This window comes from Rattus norvegicus, chromosome 17, assembly GCF_021556685.1.
Source record: "Rattus norvegicus strain SHRSP/BbbUtx chromosome 17, alternate assembly SHRSP_T2T, whole genome shotgun sequence".
Taxonomy (NCBI): domain Eukaryota; kingdom Metazoa; phylum Chordata; class Mammalia; order Rodentia; family Muridae; genus Rattus; species Rattus norvegicus.
The window spans coordinates 91,382,210-91,394,365 of NC_141550.1; the positions used below are offsets into that span (position 1 = coordinate 91,382,210).

Here is a 12,156-nt window from a genome sequence, read left to right on the forward strand (position 1 = left end):
CTCAGTGGTAGAGCACTTGCCTAGCAAGCGCAAGGCCCTGAGTTCAGACCCCAGCTCAAAAAAAAAAAAAAAAAGCAATGAATGGACTATGCTGAATCAAAGAAGCCAGAATTCAGACTTCTTTACAAACATAGTGGTGTCAACCTAAACAAAACAATTAGCCAGAGATTTTTCTCCAAATACCAATATTTCAGAACAATGGAGCCCACAATGAAAATGCAACAACCAGAGTAAATACAGGAATATTCAAAGATGGTAAGAAAAGGAGGCAGCTTTCAAAGACACATTAGCTGGGTGACATCAGTCTGGCTGAGAACGCAGATCTAGGCAGATGTGCTTGAGAAGCTACTTGGTACAATGGGGGCCTCTGAGTGTGTGGTCCTGACAGCTTTTGGTCATATGCATGTTCCGACAATACTGCCATAGAGTCTCTCTTTTTTACTTTGATAGGGTTGACATAAGGGACTCCACTTTAAGTCAACCACAGAATTGCAACCAGAAAGAACTACACATTACAAAAGAAGGAGAGGAGGAAGGAGGAGAGGGGACAGAAGAGGAGGAGGAAGAAATGGAAAGGAAGGAAGGAAGGAAGGAAGGAAGGAAGGAAGGAAGGAAGGAAGGAACAAAGGAAGGGGAAGAAGAAATGGAGTCTCTAGCTTTCAGAATCTTGCTAATTGTTAACTAGCTGTAACGTCTGGGTCTTTTAAAAGATGAGCCTGCATGTTAAAGGACTCCATTTCTTTTCAGATCCTCCAGAATAATTTTGTAATACAATCTGCCAATCTATAGTGGAGGCAGCCTGACCCTGTATGGTGCAAGCACATTTCATCACGTTCTTCTTCCTGATACAAAAGAAAGCACGGCCCTTGAAATGCCGGGCTGTACATAATCCCACATTAGCTGGAATGAATGTGCTTCCATTTCTTCATCTTTAATATGGAAACAGTGATGCTTGCTTCCAAAAATGGTGAGGTTCATGGATAATCTGGGCCAATGTGTTAGGAATATGCCCTGTGCCCAGTAAGTGCTGAATCTTGTCTGATGCTATCTAACCCTGATGTGTTCAGCATCCCAGTAAAATTCAACCATATTAGGAAAGATGTTGGAGGAAATGCATTTCATATTTCCAATTAGAATGCTAAAGATACATTTGCTGTCACTCTTCTTCCCTACCTATACGTGAGTTAGAGGGTCAAAATGGTTGCTGTGTAGGGTCCCAGGCAGTGACGGAAAGGCAGGTGATGAAGGAGGGCCCGTAGATCAGATCTGGGGCAAGGGAGACCACAGATAAGAGCCCTGGATAACGGCCTTCACCCTCTCTGAGGGAAGGGATGATAGTATGTGGCATCAGGGGATCAATGACTTGCAGAATCCAACCATCCTTGTAATGTTGTCTCAGTCCAAGATCGTTCAACCTCTGACCTCTCTTCTCATATCCACTGCTGTATCAGTGTTGGTCTTTACTGCAGATGGAGTGCCTCCCTGGTAAGGTTTTAGTGGAACTCAATGTTACCTAATTTTGCAGAGCCCAAATATGAAATTTTTCTCTACCATATTCTTTCTTCTTGTCTTATTGAGATTCTTCCTGCTTTGTGTACAGAGAGGGAGGATGCCGAAGACCAGAGGCTACGTGATATTCTAGATTGTTTCCTAGAGTGTTGTCCTCTCATCTTTCCTTCAGTGTGCTTGCCAACTTTGCCTAAAAGGGGGGTTTGTTTCTTCTTTTAACAGTGCACATTTAAAGCACTGTATATCCGTCAACGCCTTAGAACTATATTAACTGAAATATCAGAAACCAGAATAGCTTCTGATGATTTCATCATAAATTGGGGAATACATTTGTAAAGTCACAGTTCTTATCCCTAACTTTAAGTAGGAGATTCTCCTCTGCAGATTAATTTAGATGAAAGCTGTGCTCTAGTTGTCAGTCCTATGCAAGTACAACTCTCTGCTCATTTCACTTGGACACCGTGAAGAGAAGGAGTCATTTAGGAGACTGCTTACAACAGGATACTAGAACAAGTTTTGGAAACATTGTAAGGGAAGCTTTTAGAGTAAGAACTGTAAAACATCATGTGTTTGTTTTTAAAGAAAAATATGATTTTTATTAAAACTATTTACATGATATTATGAATAATTTAGAAAACAAGCAAAATATAATAATAAAAGAATATGTCATTTGTCCAATTACCTCTTAAGAAAATGTCATTTTAAAAATTAGGGAAGTTTCCTAATTGTTTGGAAGCTTATTCGTTCTTTTTCCCATTGATAATAATATGCTTACCTATATAAAATATAACATAAGGAGTAGGTCCATCAGCATTTCAGAAGTTGACACAGGAACTCTATTTCATGCAGAATGGGAACAGTGACAATAGTGAAGAGTTGAAGAAAGTGGGGAAATCTCTTTAAAGATTGTTATTTCGTATAGCAAGCATCCGTTCTTTTAGTTTAAATGACTTCTTTTTATTTTGATGTCATAATTCCATCATTCTCCTCTTTTCTTTCCTCTATCTAATTCTCCCTATATATCCTTCTTGCTTCTCCAGGGAATAGCACAACAATTGATTATCCAATTTTAATGGTCATCCCTGAGAACATACATACAAATAGCATTGTGTAGATGAGTAGGATATAATATATATATATATGTAAAAATCCTTTGTTTTTTAGAGTATATAAATGTTCATGTATGTTTTCACACAATTTATTTAAGTGACAACATGAGTCAAATATTGTTTTATGATAGCAATGGCTAGACTTGCAGAGAAGAAATCACCCATGGCTAGATCATCGTGTCTGTTTTTAGAAGCCTCCTCTCTGAGTTAGGTAGACTCTTGCCTAACTCAGCCTTTGTGGTTTGGCAGTAATCTTGTAAGCTAACAAATTGGACTCAAAACAAACCCATTGCATACATGCATTATTTCTCATAAAAATTTTAGAGCTTTATTTCAAAATGTCCTTCTGACATATATGTTCTGAAAAGCTCCCCATACTTTTTTATAATTCTGCTCTTAGTAATGGATAGCTGCATTTGTAATAATTTACTGTTTAAGAAAGATGAACAGAATAAATTTAAATCAAAATATATTGTATTGTGAAATGTCTTTAACTTTTTCAGTGAAATAAAATCCACAAGTAAGTAGATTTGCTGTGCTATCAGTGAAAAATATACAGTGGGATAGTGCCCATCAGCACAAGTTAAGACAGGACAACTTCTTTCATGACCTTCCTTCTCAGCCAGCTATGACCGTTTTGTACATAGCACTTCTACATTAGCAAATATCCCCAGTTCCACAAAATGAACTCTCACAGTTCCGTGCTTGCTTTAATGTCCATCTGACCTGCTCATTTCCAGCTGTGCAATGGAGGATCAGTGACTGATCTTGTGAAAGGATTTCTGAAGAGGGGAGAAAGGATGAGCGAGCCTATAATTGCATACATTTTACATGAAGCACTAATGGTAAGGCCATTTGAACTCTTTGTGCAATAATTAGGAGGTAGTTCTAACTGAATAAAAACGTGCATTCTATTTTTAGAAAACTATAACTACGTTAGTATTGACTAGTACAGGGTCATATTTGGACTCTTTCTAGATGCCAGCTTTGTCTGTGTCTTCGGAACCCTATTTCTGGTCTTAAGTATTTTTTAACTTTAATAGTTTAATATCTTTGTGATAGAAAATAATGTTTCTAGAAGTTATGTTTTTGTTTGCCACCATCTTAAATAAGCGTATCTAGAATAATATCCTTCATTGGAATCAACACATTTCTAAGACTTTGGAGAGCAAGCCAATGGCTCAGCAGGTGGTGGCGCTTGCTGCCAGACACAATGACCTAAGTTCAATCTAGGACCTGAAAAATGAAAGAGAACTAAGTCCCATGGATTATCCTCTGACTTCACATGCATGCACACATATACACACATACACACATGCATACACACACGCACACATACACACTTAGATATAAATAAATGTAATTAAAACATTTAGAGATTTGGGAAAAAGCTGAGAAATGTGCTCTTGTTTTGTGACTTTTTGTATAGTTCAAGTTAGAAATGATAAATTTGGATTCCACTAACCAATTCAAACCACTGGATTTTGAATGCTGGTTTTAACACATTTGGATTAATTCTGCACAAGTACACTACCTGAAAAATGATTGTTTTGTACTTTTAAGAGTCATTATACATTTTCCATCTTCCAGGGACTTCAACATCTGCATAGCAACAAAACCATCCACCGTGATGTCAAAGGAAATAACATCCTGTTGACTACTGAAGGTGGAGTCAAACTGGTAGATTTTGGTAAGTTTTCTTGCAAGTGTACAAGGAGTAGCGTGATTTTTATCTCTTTCCAAGAGGCTCACATTTTCCAAGTTGAAAGTAGGAAAATCAATCAGAATCTCATTCAGATAATTTGGCAAATGATCCTCACTGCTCCTGAGTCACCCAGCATAGCCCCACGTAACATACATACATACATACATACATACATACATACATACATACACCACACACATATATATATGTATGTATGTATACACATATATACACATATATTCATAAAGAAACACATGTCCAACTCTGAGATTTTGACATGGGGAGCTCTACAAGGATCACTGAGGAATACTCCCTGCCCCCAAAGCAGGAAACAGGGAAAGATGTTCTTGAGATTCTGTGTGTCTTATCATGATGCCCAAAAGATCTTAATTTACCTCGAGAAACTAATGGTTCTCAAAGAAGGCCCAGCTGAGCAAAAAAAGACTAGGTGGATGTCCTAGATGACATAATTGAGCCAAAAAAAAAAAAAAATCAGTCATAGTCCTCTGTTTTCTCGGTTGTATAACAGTAAATTTCCATGTTTACTAGGCCAGCTTTGTTTCTGTGTGATAGTTCAAGACACACAGTGTGTGCTTTATGTAGTCAGATGGTTTTCATGTTGAAAATGATTCTGCACTTTGCCACATTTGAACATCTAAGCCTGTGACAGTATTGCAGGAGATCTCAGTGTTGTTCTTAAGCTTCTCTTCTTTCCTCTTGGAGAATTCCAGCTAGGCAAGGTTCCACCTTGTGCTTCAAGATCCTATGAATTTCCTTCATTTTAATTTTATCAAACAGAATTATTTGGGCATAATAGGTAAACTAGGACACTTAGAAATATAAGGTATGAGGAGATGGGGAGAGTCTTTCAAAATCAAGACTGTCTCATTCTAGTCTTCAGAATTACTGCTTTGTGCAGAGCAGTTCATAGAATATAAATTGAATCAGCAAACTTCCTTTCATTTTGCATTTTCTAGAAACTGAAGCTTCACAAAATAACTGATTAATTTTAGAAATTACTATAAAACCAGTCTATAATGCCTGTGTATTTTGAGTTAGCCCAGGCTTGATTTTCAGAGGATGCAGAAAAATCCACATGAATACCATGCCTACCCACTATGCATTGCACACTATTGTTTATCTCCCTTGAATTTCACAAACTTTTGAGCAGCAGTGAGATTGGCAGTGAATATCAGATTCTTTTTTTTTTTTTTTTTTTTTTTTTTTTTTTTTTTTTTTTGGAGCTGGGGACCGAACCCAGGGCCTTGCGCTTCCTAGGTAAGCGCTCTACCACTGAGCTAAATCCCCAGCCCCCGAATATCAGATTCTTAAACTGAGTGTTTCCTGTGTATGTTGCTGACTGAGTTCAGAGTTATATGACTGAATGATCAGGCAGGTTAAAGTGTGATAAGGACTTCCCTTTGAAATTCAATATAGCAAGAACGATGAAACCCTTGGCTCCATTGCTCCACAGTGTTCTGTTATCTACCTAGAAAATGATGCTGTGTCCATTCTAAGACACGCCCAGTGGAGAACTTGATGTTGGACCTAAGCGCTCACCATTCCTATGCTCTCAGATACACCATTTTATGTTGAAAGATGATTAAAAGCAACTATAAAAACATCTCCAGATACCAAAGAAAAATCTGACAAGCCAGTGGCATTAACAAATGTACTTTCAGAGATATTTTCCAATGTCAAGTAAAAACATATATCCAAATTATAAGTAAGATGATTGCTTTGTTGTTTGTCTTTTGTTCGTTTTGTTTTGTAGTGTTAAACCTTATACATCTCAGGCAAACACTGTGTCAAACTTTGCTCCCAGCCCTAGGTAATCTTGTATGTGACATCTTTATAGTTTACTATATATGGATTAAAAAAAACAAAATTAGAGCTCGGGCCTTAGATTATTTTGTTTGTAGACTTTCATCAATCATTAGAAAATAGGGCCAGTTGTCTATTAAATGTTTTCTTGCTGTCCAATACCCACGTCATATTATTTACATGTAACATAATGCATACATTTCCTTCTCCATAGTAAGCAAATACAGGATTTAATTGATTAAAATAGCCGGTAGTTTGGTGGGTTGTTGTTGTTGTTGTTGTTGTTATTGTTATTGTTATTGTTTCTTTAGGGGTTTTTATGAATTAAAACTTCTAGGGTTCTATAATGTAGCAGTGTTCTTTGAGAGCAGAAGGAACAAGATATAGTAAAGCAAAAATTACAACATCCAAAGTAATACCCTCATTTTACGTGTCAATCAAATTTTCAGTGACGGCTGCTTCTTGCAACAGAAGATTTTCCGTTACCTTCTTGTATCATGAAATGTGCTCTGAGCTCATTAGAGTACAGTGAGATAGTAGGTGGCCATTACACTAGATCAAGTGCTCACAGCCAAGTATCCAGGGCTAAGCACCACCAGGAAAAGAGAACATGCAAGGCTCATCTTTCTGGTTCTGGCTGATATCACTCACTATAATATGCTGTACTTTTATCCATTTTCCTAAATGTTTCAGGATTTCATTTTTCTTTATGGGTGAGTATTATTCCATAGAGTGTATGTGCCACATTTGCATTATCTATCTATTGAAAGACATCGAGGTGCTTTCATTTCCTAGTCATTGTAAATACGGTAGAAATCAACATGACCGAGTGACTTCCCCTGGAGTAGGATGCTGCACCCTTTGGGTATATGCCAAGGAGTGCTATCACTGGATCATATGCTAAGTTTATTTTCTTTTTTAGCTTTTTGAGAACTCTCTTACACTGGTGACCAAAGTGGCTATACCAGTTTGCAACCTCACAAGCTGTGAATCCTCTTCTGCCCACAGCACTTGTCAAGTTGTTTCCTTGGCCTTAGCCATTCTGAATAAGAGGAAATCTCAGAGTAGTTCTAGCTTGCATTTCCTTAACTACTAAAGATGTTGAACATATTTTAGATATTTTTTTCATTTTTACTTCTTTTTTCGGAGAACTTTATGTTCGGTTCCATACCTTAGTTTAATTTTGTCATCTGGTTTCCTGATTCTTTGCCTTTTGAGTTTTTTATATATTCTAGATTTTAATCCTCTGACTGATATGTAACTGGTAAAGATTTATCCTGCTCTGTAGGCTTCCTTTTCAATTGGTTGACTGTTCCCTTAGCCATATAGGAGTTTTTGAATTTTATAAGTACCACTTGTCAATCGTTGGTCTTGGTTCCCAGGCAGATGGAATCCTAATTCAGAAAGTCCTCTCCTAAACCTGAATCTTAGAGGGCTCTTCTTATATTTTCTTCCAACAATTTTAGCATGTCATGCATGTTTCACATTGAAGAGTTTGATTGATCTGGAGTTGAGTTTTCTGTGACATGTGATAGATATGGTCTATTTTCATTCTTTTACAAATGGCAAAGCTAAATAGACTAGTAAGTGTGTGTGTCTGTGTGCGTGTGTGCATGTGTGTGTGTTTATGTGTGTATCCATATGTATACATACATTTATGTACATATGCATTGAGCAACAGTAATCAAGGAAATCATGAATGGAAGGGAGAATGGAGTCAGAGCTAGTAGAGGGAGGAACAGGAGTGATGCAGTGTGCATGCATGAATCTCACAAAAATGTAAGACTCAGAAATGTAAGACTCAAAAATTTAAAACTCAGAATATTTGCCTTTCATCTCTATTAAGTGCTTTAAGCTTAGTAAATACCTAATGCACGATTGTTAAATTATGAAATCAGTATTCCCAGTGTGTCCTTATGCTTCTAATAAATAGCCCTTTATTACAACAAAGCCAGTACTATTTTAAATATTAAGAAATCTAATTACACAAAAAGTAAGACTTAGCTTGATAATACTACTAACAATAAGCATAGTCTGTCTGAGAGCAGTTTTTGTTCTTAAGTGAGACGCACTATTGCAGAAAACCACCAGACCGCTTAGAGAGCTAAGAGACTAGTGAGGTGGTAAACATCTTTAATGAGCTGCATAAGCAGTCACGGGTACGTGGTCAGTCAATAAATAAAATGAGCTCTCAGGAGATCAGCTTCTTTAGGCAGGTCAACTAATGCTGAAAAAAAGCAATTTGTATCTTGAATAGAAAATTAAAAAGAGGCTCAGTTTAAAACCAGGCCCCAGCTTTCCTCTCTGTGGGTTTTTCCCTGGGGAGCTTCATTTCTAATAGGGCACTTAGCATTTCAGAGCAGGTGTATGAGATACATATCTAGTGATTTATTTAGACATTGTTCTTATGACAGAATAGTTTATGGCCTTAAATCTCTCATTATCTACATGCCCCATTTTATACTAATCCCTAATGTGTAATGTAGGTCAAAGAGAAGTTGTGACTTAGTCATTAATAAGCCACTTATTAGGGTCAAATGAGGAAGGTTAACTTAAACTTTAGAACTAGAAGTACCCTTTCTTTCTCCCTAAGAATTCAAAACAAGAGCCATTAGAAGGTGGGACAGGCAAGAAATGAAAATGGAATGCAGTTCCACACAACTTAAACCTTCATAGAGGTAAGGAAAGTGTTCACACTGGTAGGGTGTTGATCATGGTAGCACGGGATGGGGTATTGGTTCCCCAAGTGGAACAAGAAGGGAAGGTATGAGGGGTAGTAGTGGTGATGTCAAGTGAGTTTTCAGTTCTAAGTAAGGTGGAGTCAGCGTCTGCACGAGGTGAGGGTGAAGACTAGACACTGCAGCCAGGACAATAAGAGCCGAGCTTTTGCCTGATAGATAAAAGGATTACAAATATGAAGAGGGATAAATGTGTGTGTAGGTATCAAAATGAGTATAATAATATAAGCTCCATTCTCAGGAGAAATCAGTCAACACAAACTAGGTAGACTTCCCGTTTTTACTTTTAAGAGAGAGAATGTAAAATCGAGTGCTTAGGTAAGTGGGAGGTTCTGAAAGGAGTTGGGGGAAGGGTATGAATTTGATCAAAATATGTTGTATGAAAATTTCAAAGAATAAATAAAAACAGAGTTTTAAAATATAGCGTATGTGATATGAAATGTGTGTATGTTATATATCCCCTCACCATCTCCACTAATGCAGAGCACAACACTCCTGTAGGTCTTGATTTTAAAATAACAGTTCCCAACTAGGTGGAAATTAGGGCTTTTAGAGAAAGAATGATTTTAGGGCTGAATAAAGTCACCTGGAACCTACTTTGTCCAAAACATTAAAAAACTTCTTAGTGAATGAAGACACATGTCAAAGGAACATACACACCAACTAGAGAAAGGCCCACTCACCATACCTGGGAGCATGTGAGCTTTAAGACGATAATAATGGTGAGCTCATGGAAATTCACTGAACAAAACAGAAGTCCATTAAACCACACTGGCATATACATGCACATGAATAGATGGGGAAAGAGAATGTCTTTTATCTCAGATAAAGATAGAAGGAATATGGGATTTCAAATCATCATTTGTTTGATAATTAACTTATCCAATAGATGCCCTATGCTAGTGGGTCAGATGTTTAATAGAAACAGGGCTGTCTCAGAGACTTGAAATACCTGTCTGCTAGGCACAAAGGAAAAAAAGAAACTTCATGAAGGAGAAATCTACTCTCAAGTGTCAATCAAGTGACCCTAGTGAACATGACTGGTCAGAAGAAGAATGAAGATCAGTTGACCTGACAGGATCAGCCTGTTGTATTCCCACCAAAGCTCAGATAATGAGGTGACGTGTATCAGGTCAAACTAAGGAGTAGTCTATGAACTAACAGGCCTAAAATCTGAAAAGTCACTAGGTTTTGAGACTCAAGGGATGATAGAGGAGTTCTTGGTCAGGCTGCAGATCATAGAGACAGGACAAGGCAAAAAGAGAGCATGATCTTGGTTGCATTTTGGTTTTGTTATAATGGACAATTTTGATACTATTGTTGAAACTTGAGGTTTGTAGATTTCATGACAGAAATATATGAATCAAAAATTTGATGACTATAAAGTAAGAGTATCCTTGTTTGTAGTTAATTATAAAATGTTTAGGGATGAAAATAGCATTGTTTTGGGCCATTTACTACCAAATGAAACAGACATTGAAAAACAAAATGAAATGTGTGTGTGCCAGTTCCAGGCTAACCAAGGCTTGGGAGTGAGACTTTGTCTCTAAAAATAAAATAACAACAACAGCAACTACAAGAACAGATTGAAAGTACCCTCTTTTCAGTCTGTGTGATCGCAGAAATCTATTTCACCATGCTAGTTCCAGTCATCCTCCAGGGTCTTTAATATAAGCAGAACTCCTTCAGCTTCCTACCAGGAAAACTGTAGTGTATCAAGCTCTTCCAGCTCTTGTTGACCTGGGAATGTCTGAATCTCTCCCTTATTTGGGGAAGATAATTTAACAGATATAGAATTCTTGAATAGTAATAGACATTTCTCAAAATTACAGTCATTATCTTTGGCTTCAAAGTTCTTCCTGAAAGATGGATTCTACTCTTTCTGTGTGTCCCTGTATCTGAAGTCACTTGTCTTATTCCTTTCCAAGACTCTGCCTCAGACTGTCTTGGTGAAGGTTCAGATGTAAAGCAGGGTCCTTGATCTCACCTTGCTTACACTTTATTAACCTACATATGTGCTATGCGTACCTTCCGTAGAATTCAGAAATTGGCTGTTGTGTTTTGAATAGTCTTTCCTCTTTCTCTCTTTTCTCCTTGGATTCCTACCATGCCTCTATGTGTCTCTCAATAGTGTGTCATAAATTCTTGGGCTCTGTTCACCTCAATCTTTAATTGTGTTTGCATGATTGAAATGTCACCTGTTTTCCTTCAAACTCACTGATGGCTTTGCTCAGACCTTTAAATCTGTCCACTTGTACTTTTCCCATAAGAATATGTTTCATTACTTTGCTTTCATGGCTGTGATGAAGTATCAGAAACGGGCTCACAGTTTAACAGAGTACAGCTGTGGAGGTAAGAGTATAGAAGAGGAAATGGTGGCAAGGATAAAGGGGTAGGAATCCTCATCCTACATAGACCAAGAAGCAGAGAGCAATAGAATTTGCACTCAGCTTGCTGTCCCTTTTTACCTTTATATTCAGGTTGGGACTACAGTCCATGATCCATCACCACCTACATTTAAGTTAAGACTTTCCTCTCCATTTAAACCTCTCTAGAAACCTTGTACAGACAGCCCAAGGGTAGATCTCATTAACCGTGGGTCAGTGGTTCTCAAACTTCCCATGCAACCCTTTAATTTGGTCCCTCACGTCATGGTGACCCCCCCACGATAAAATTATTAAGTTGCTACTTCATAATTATAATATGACTACTGTTGTGAATCTCAATGTAAATATTTGTGTTTTCCAATGGTCTTGGTCAACCCATATGAAAGAGTCATTCAACTCCCAAAGGGGCCGCAACCCACAGGTTAAGAACTGCTACTCTAGTCATTCTCCATTCAATAAATTTGACAGTCTAAATTAGCTACCACAAAGAACTTCTTCTTAGGGTTTTTTTTTATTGTTCTACAATTTCATTTAGACTCAAGTATTTCTGTGTCTTGGTTTAGTTCTCTGAGCATGTCTGAATAGTTCTTTCTCAGGCCTGCTTTTTATGGGTTTATTCTTTTTTCTTTGCCATTATTCTCCATGTCTTTTGTTTGCCTTTGTGTTTGTTTTTGCTACTAAAACTAGATCTTTCAGTCTGACGATGTAGCAACTCTGAAAAGCCGATTCTCCTGCCTTTCCAGACTTTGTGGATATGAGTATGTGCTTTGCTTGCTTTCTCTCTGCCAAGGGTCACCCTAAAATACAAACTTAGAATCTCCTTAGGCTCTTCTAAAGCCTGGCATCTATTTTCTCATCTAAGTCCCTGCCTGAGACAAAGCTTA

At 37.6% G+C, this 12,156-nt stretch overlaps 1 protein-coding gene across 1 annotated transcript in view; it reads left to right on the forward strand.

Moving 5' to 3' along the window:
• Myo3a (myosin IIIA) overlaps positions 1–12,156 on the forward strand; it is a 224,061-nt gene that overhangs the window by 31,739 nt on the left and 180,166 nt on the right. The window contains 2 exon segments of the mRNA NM_001419731.1: positions 3,359–3,463; positions 4,209–4,308. Of these exon segments, the coding sequence (NP_001406660.1) occupies positions 3,359–3,463; positions 4,209–4,308 (205 nt within the window).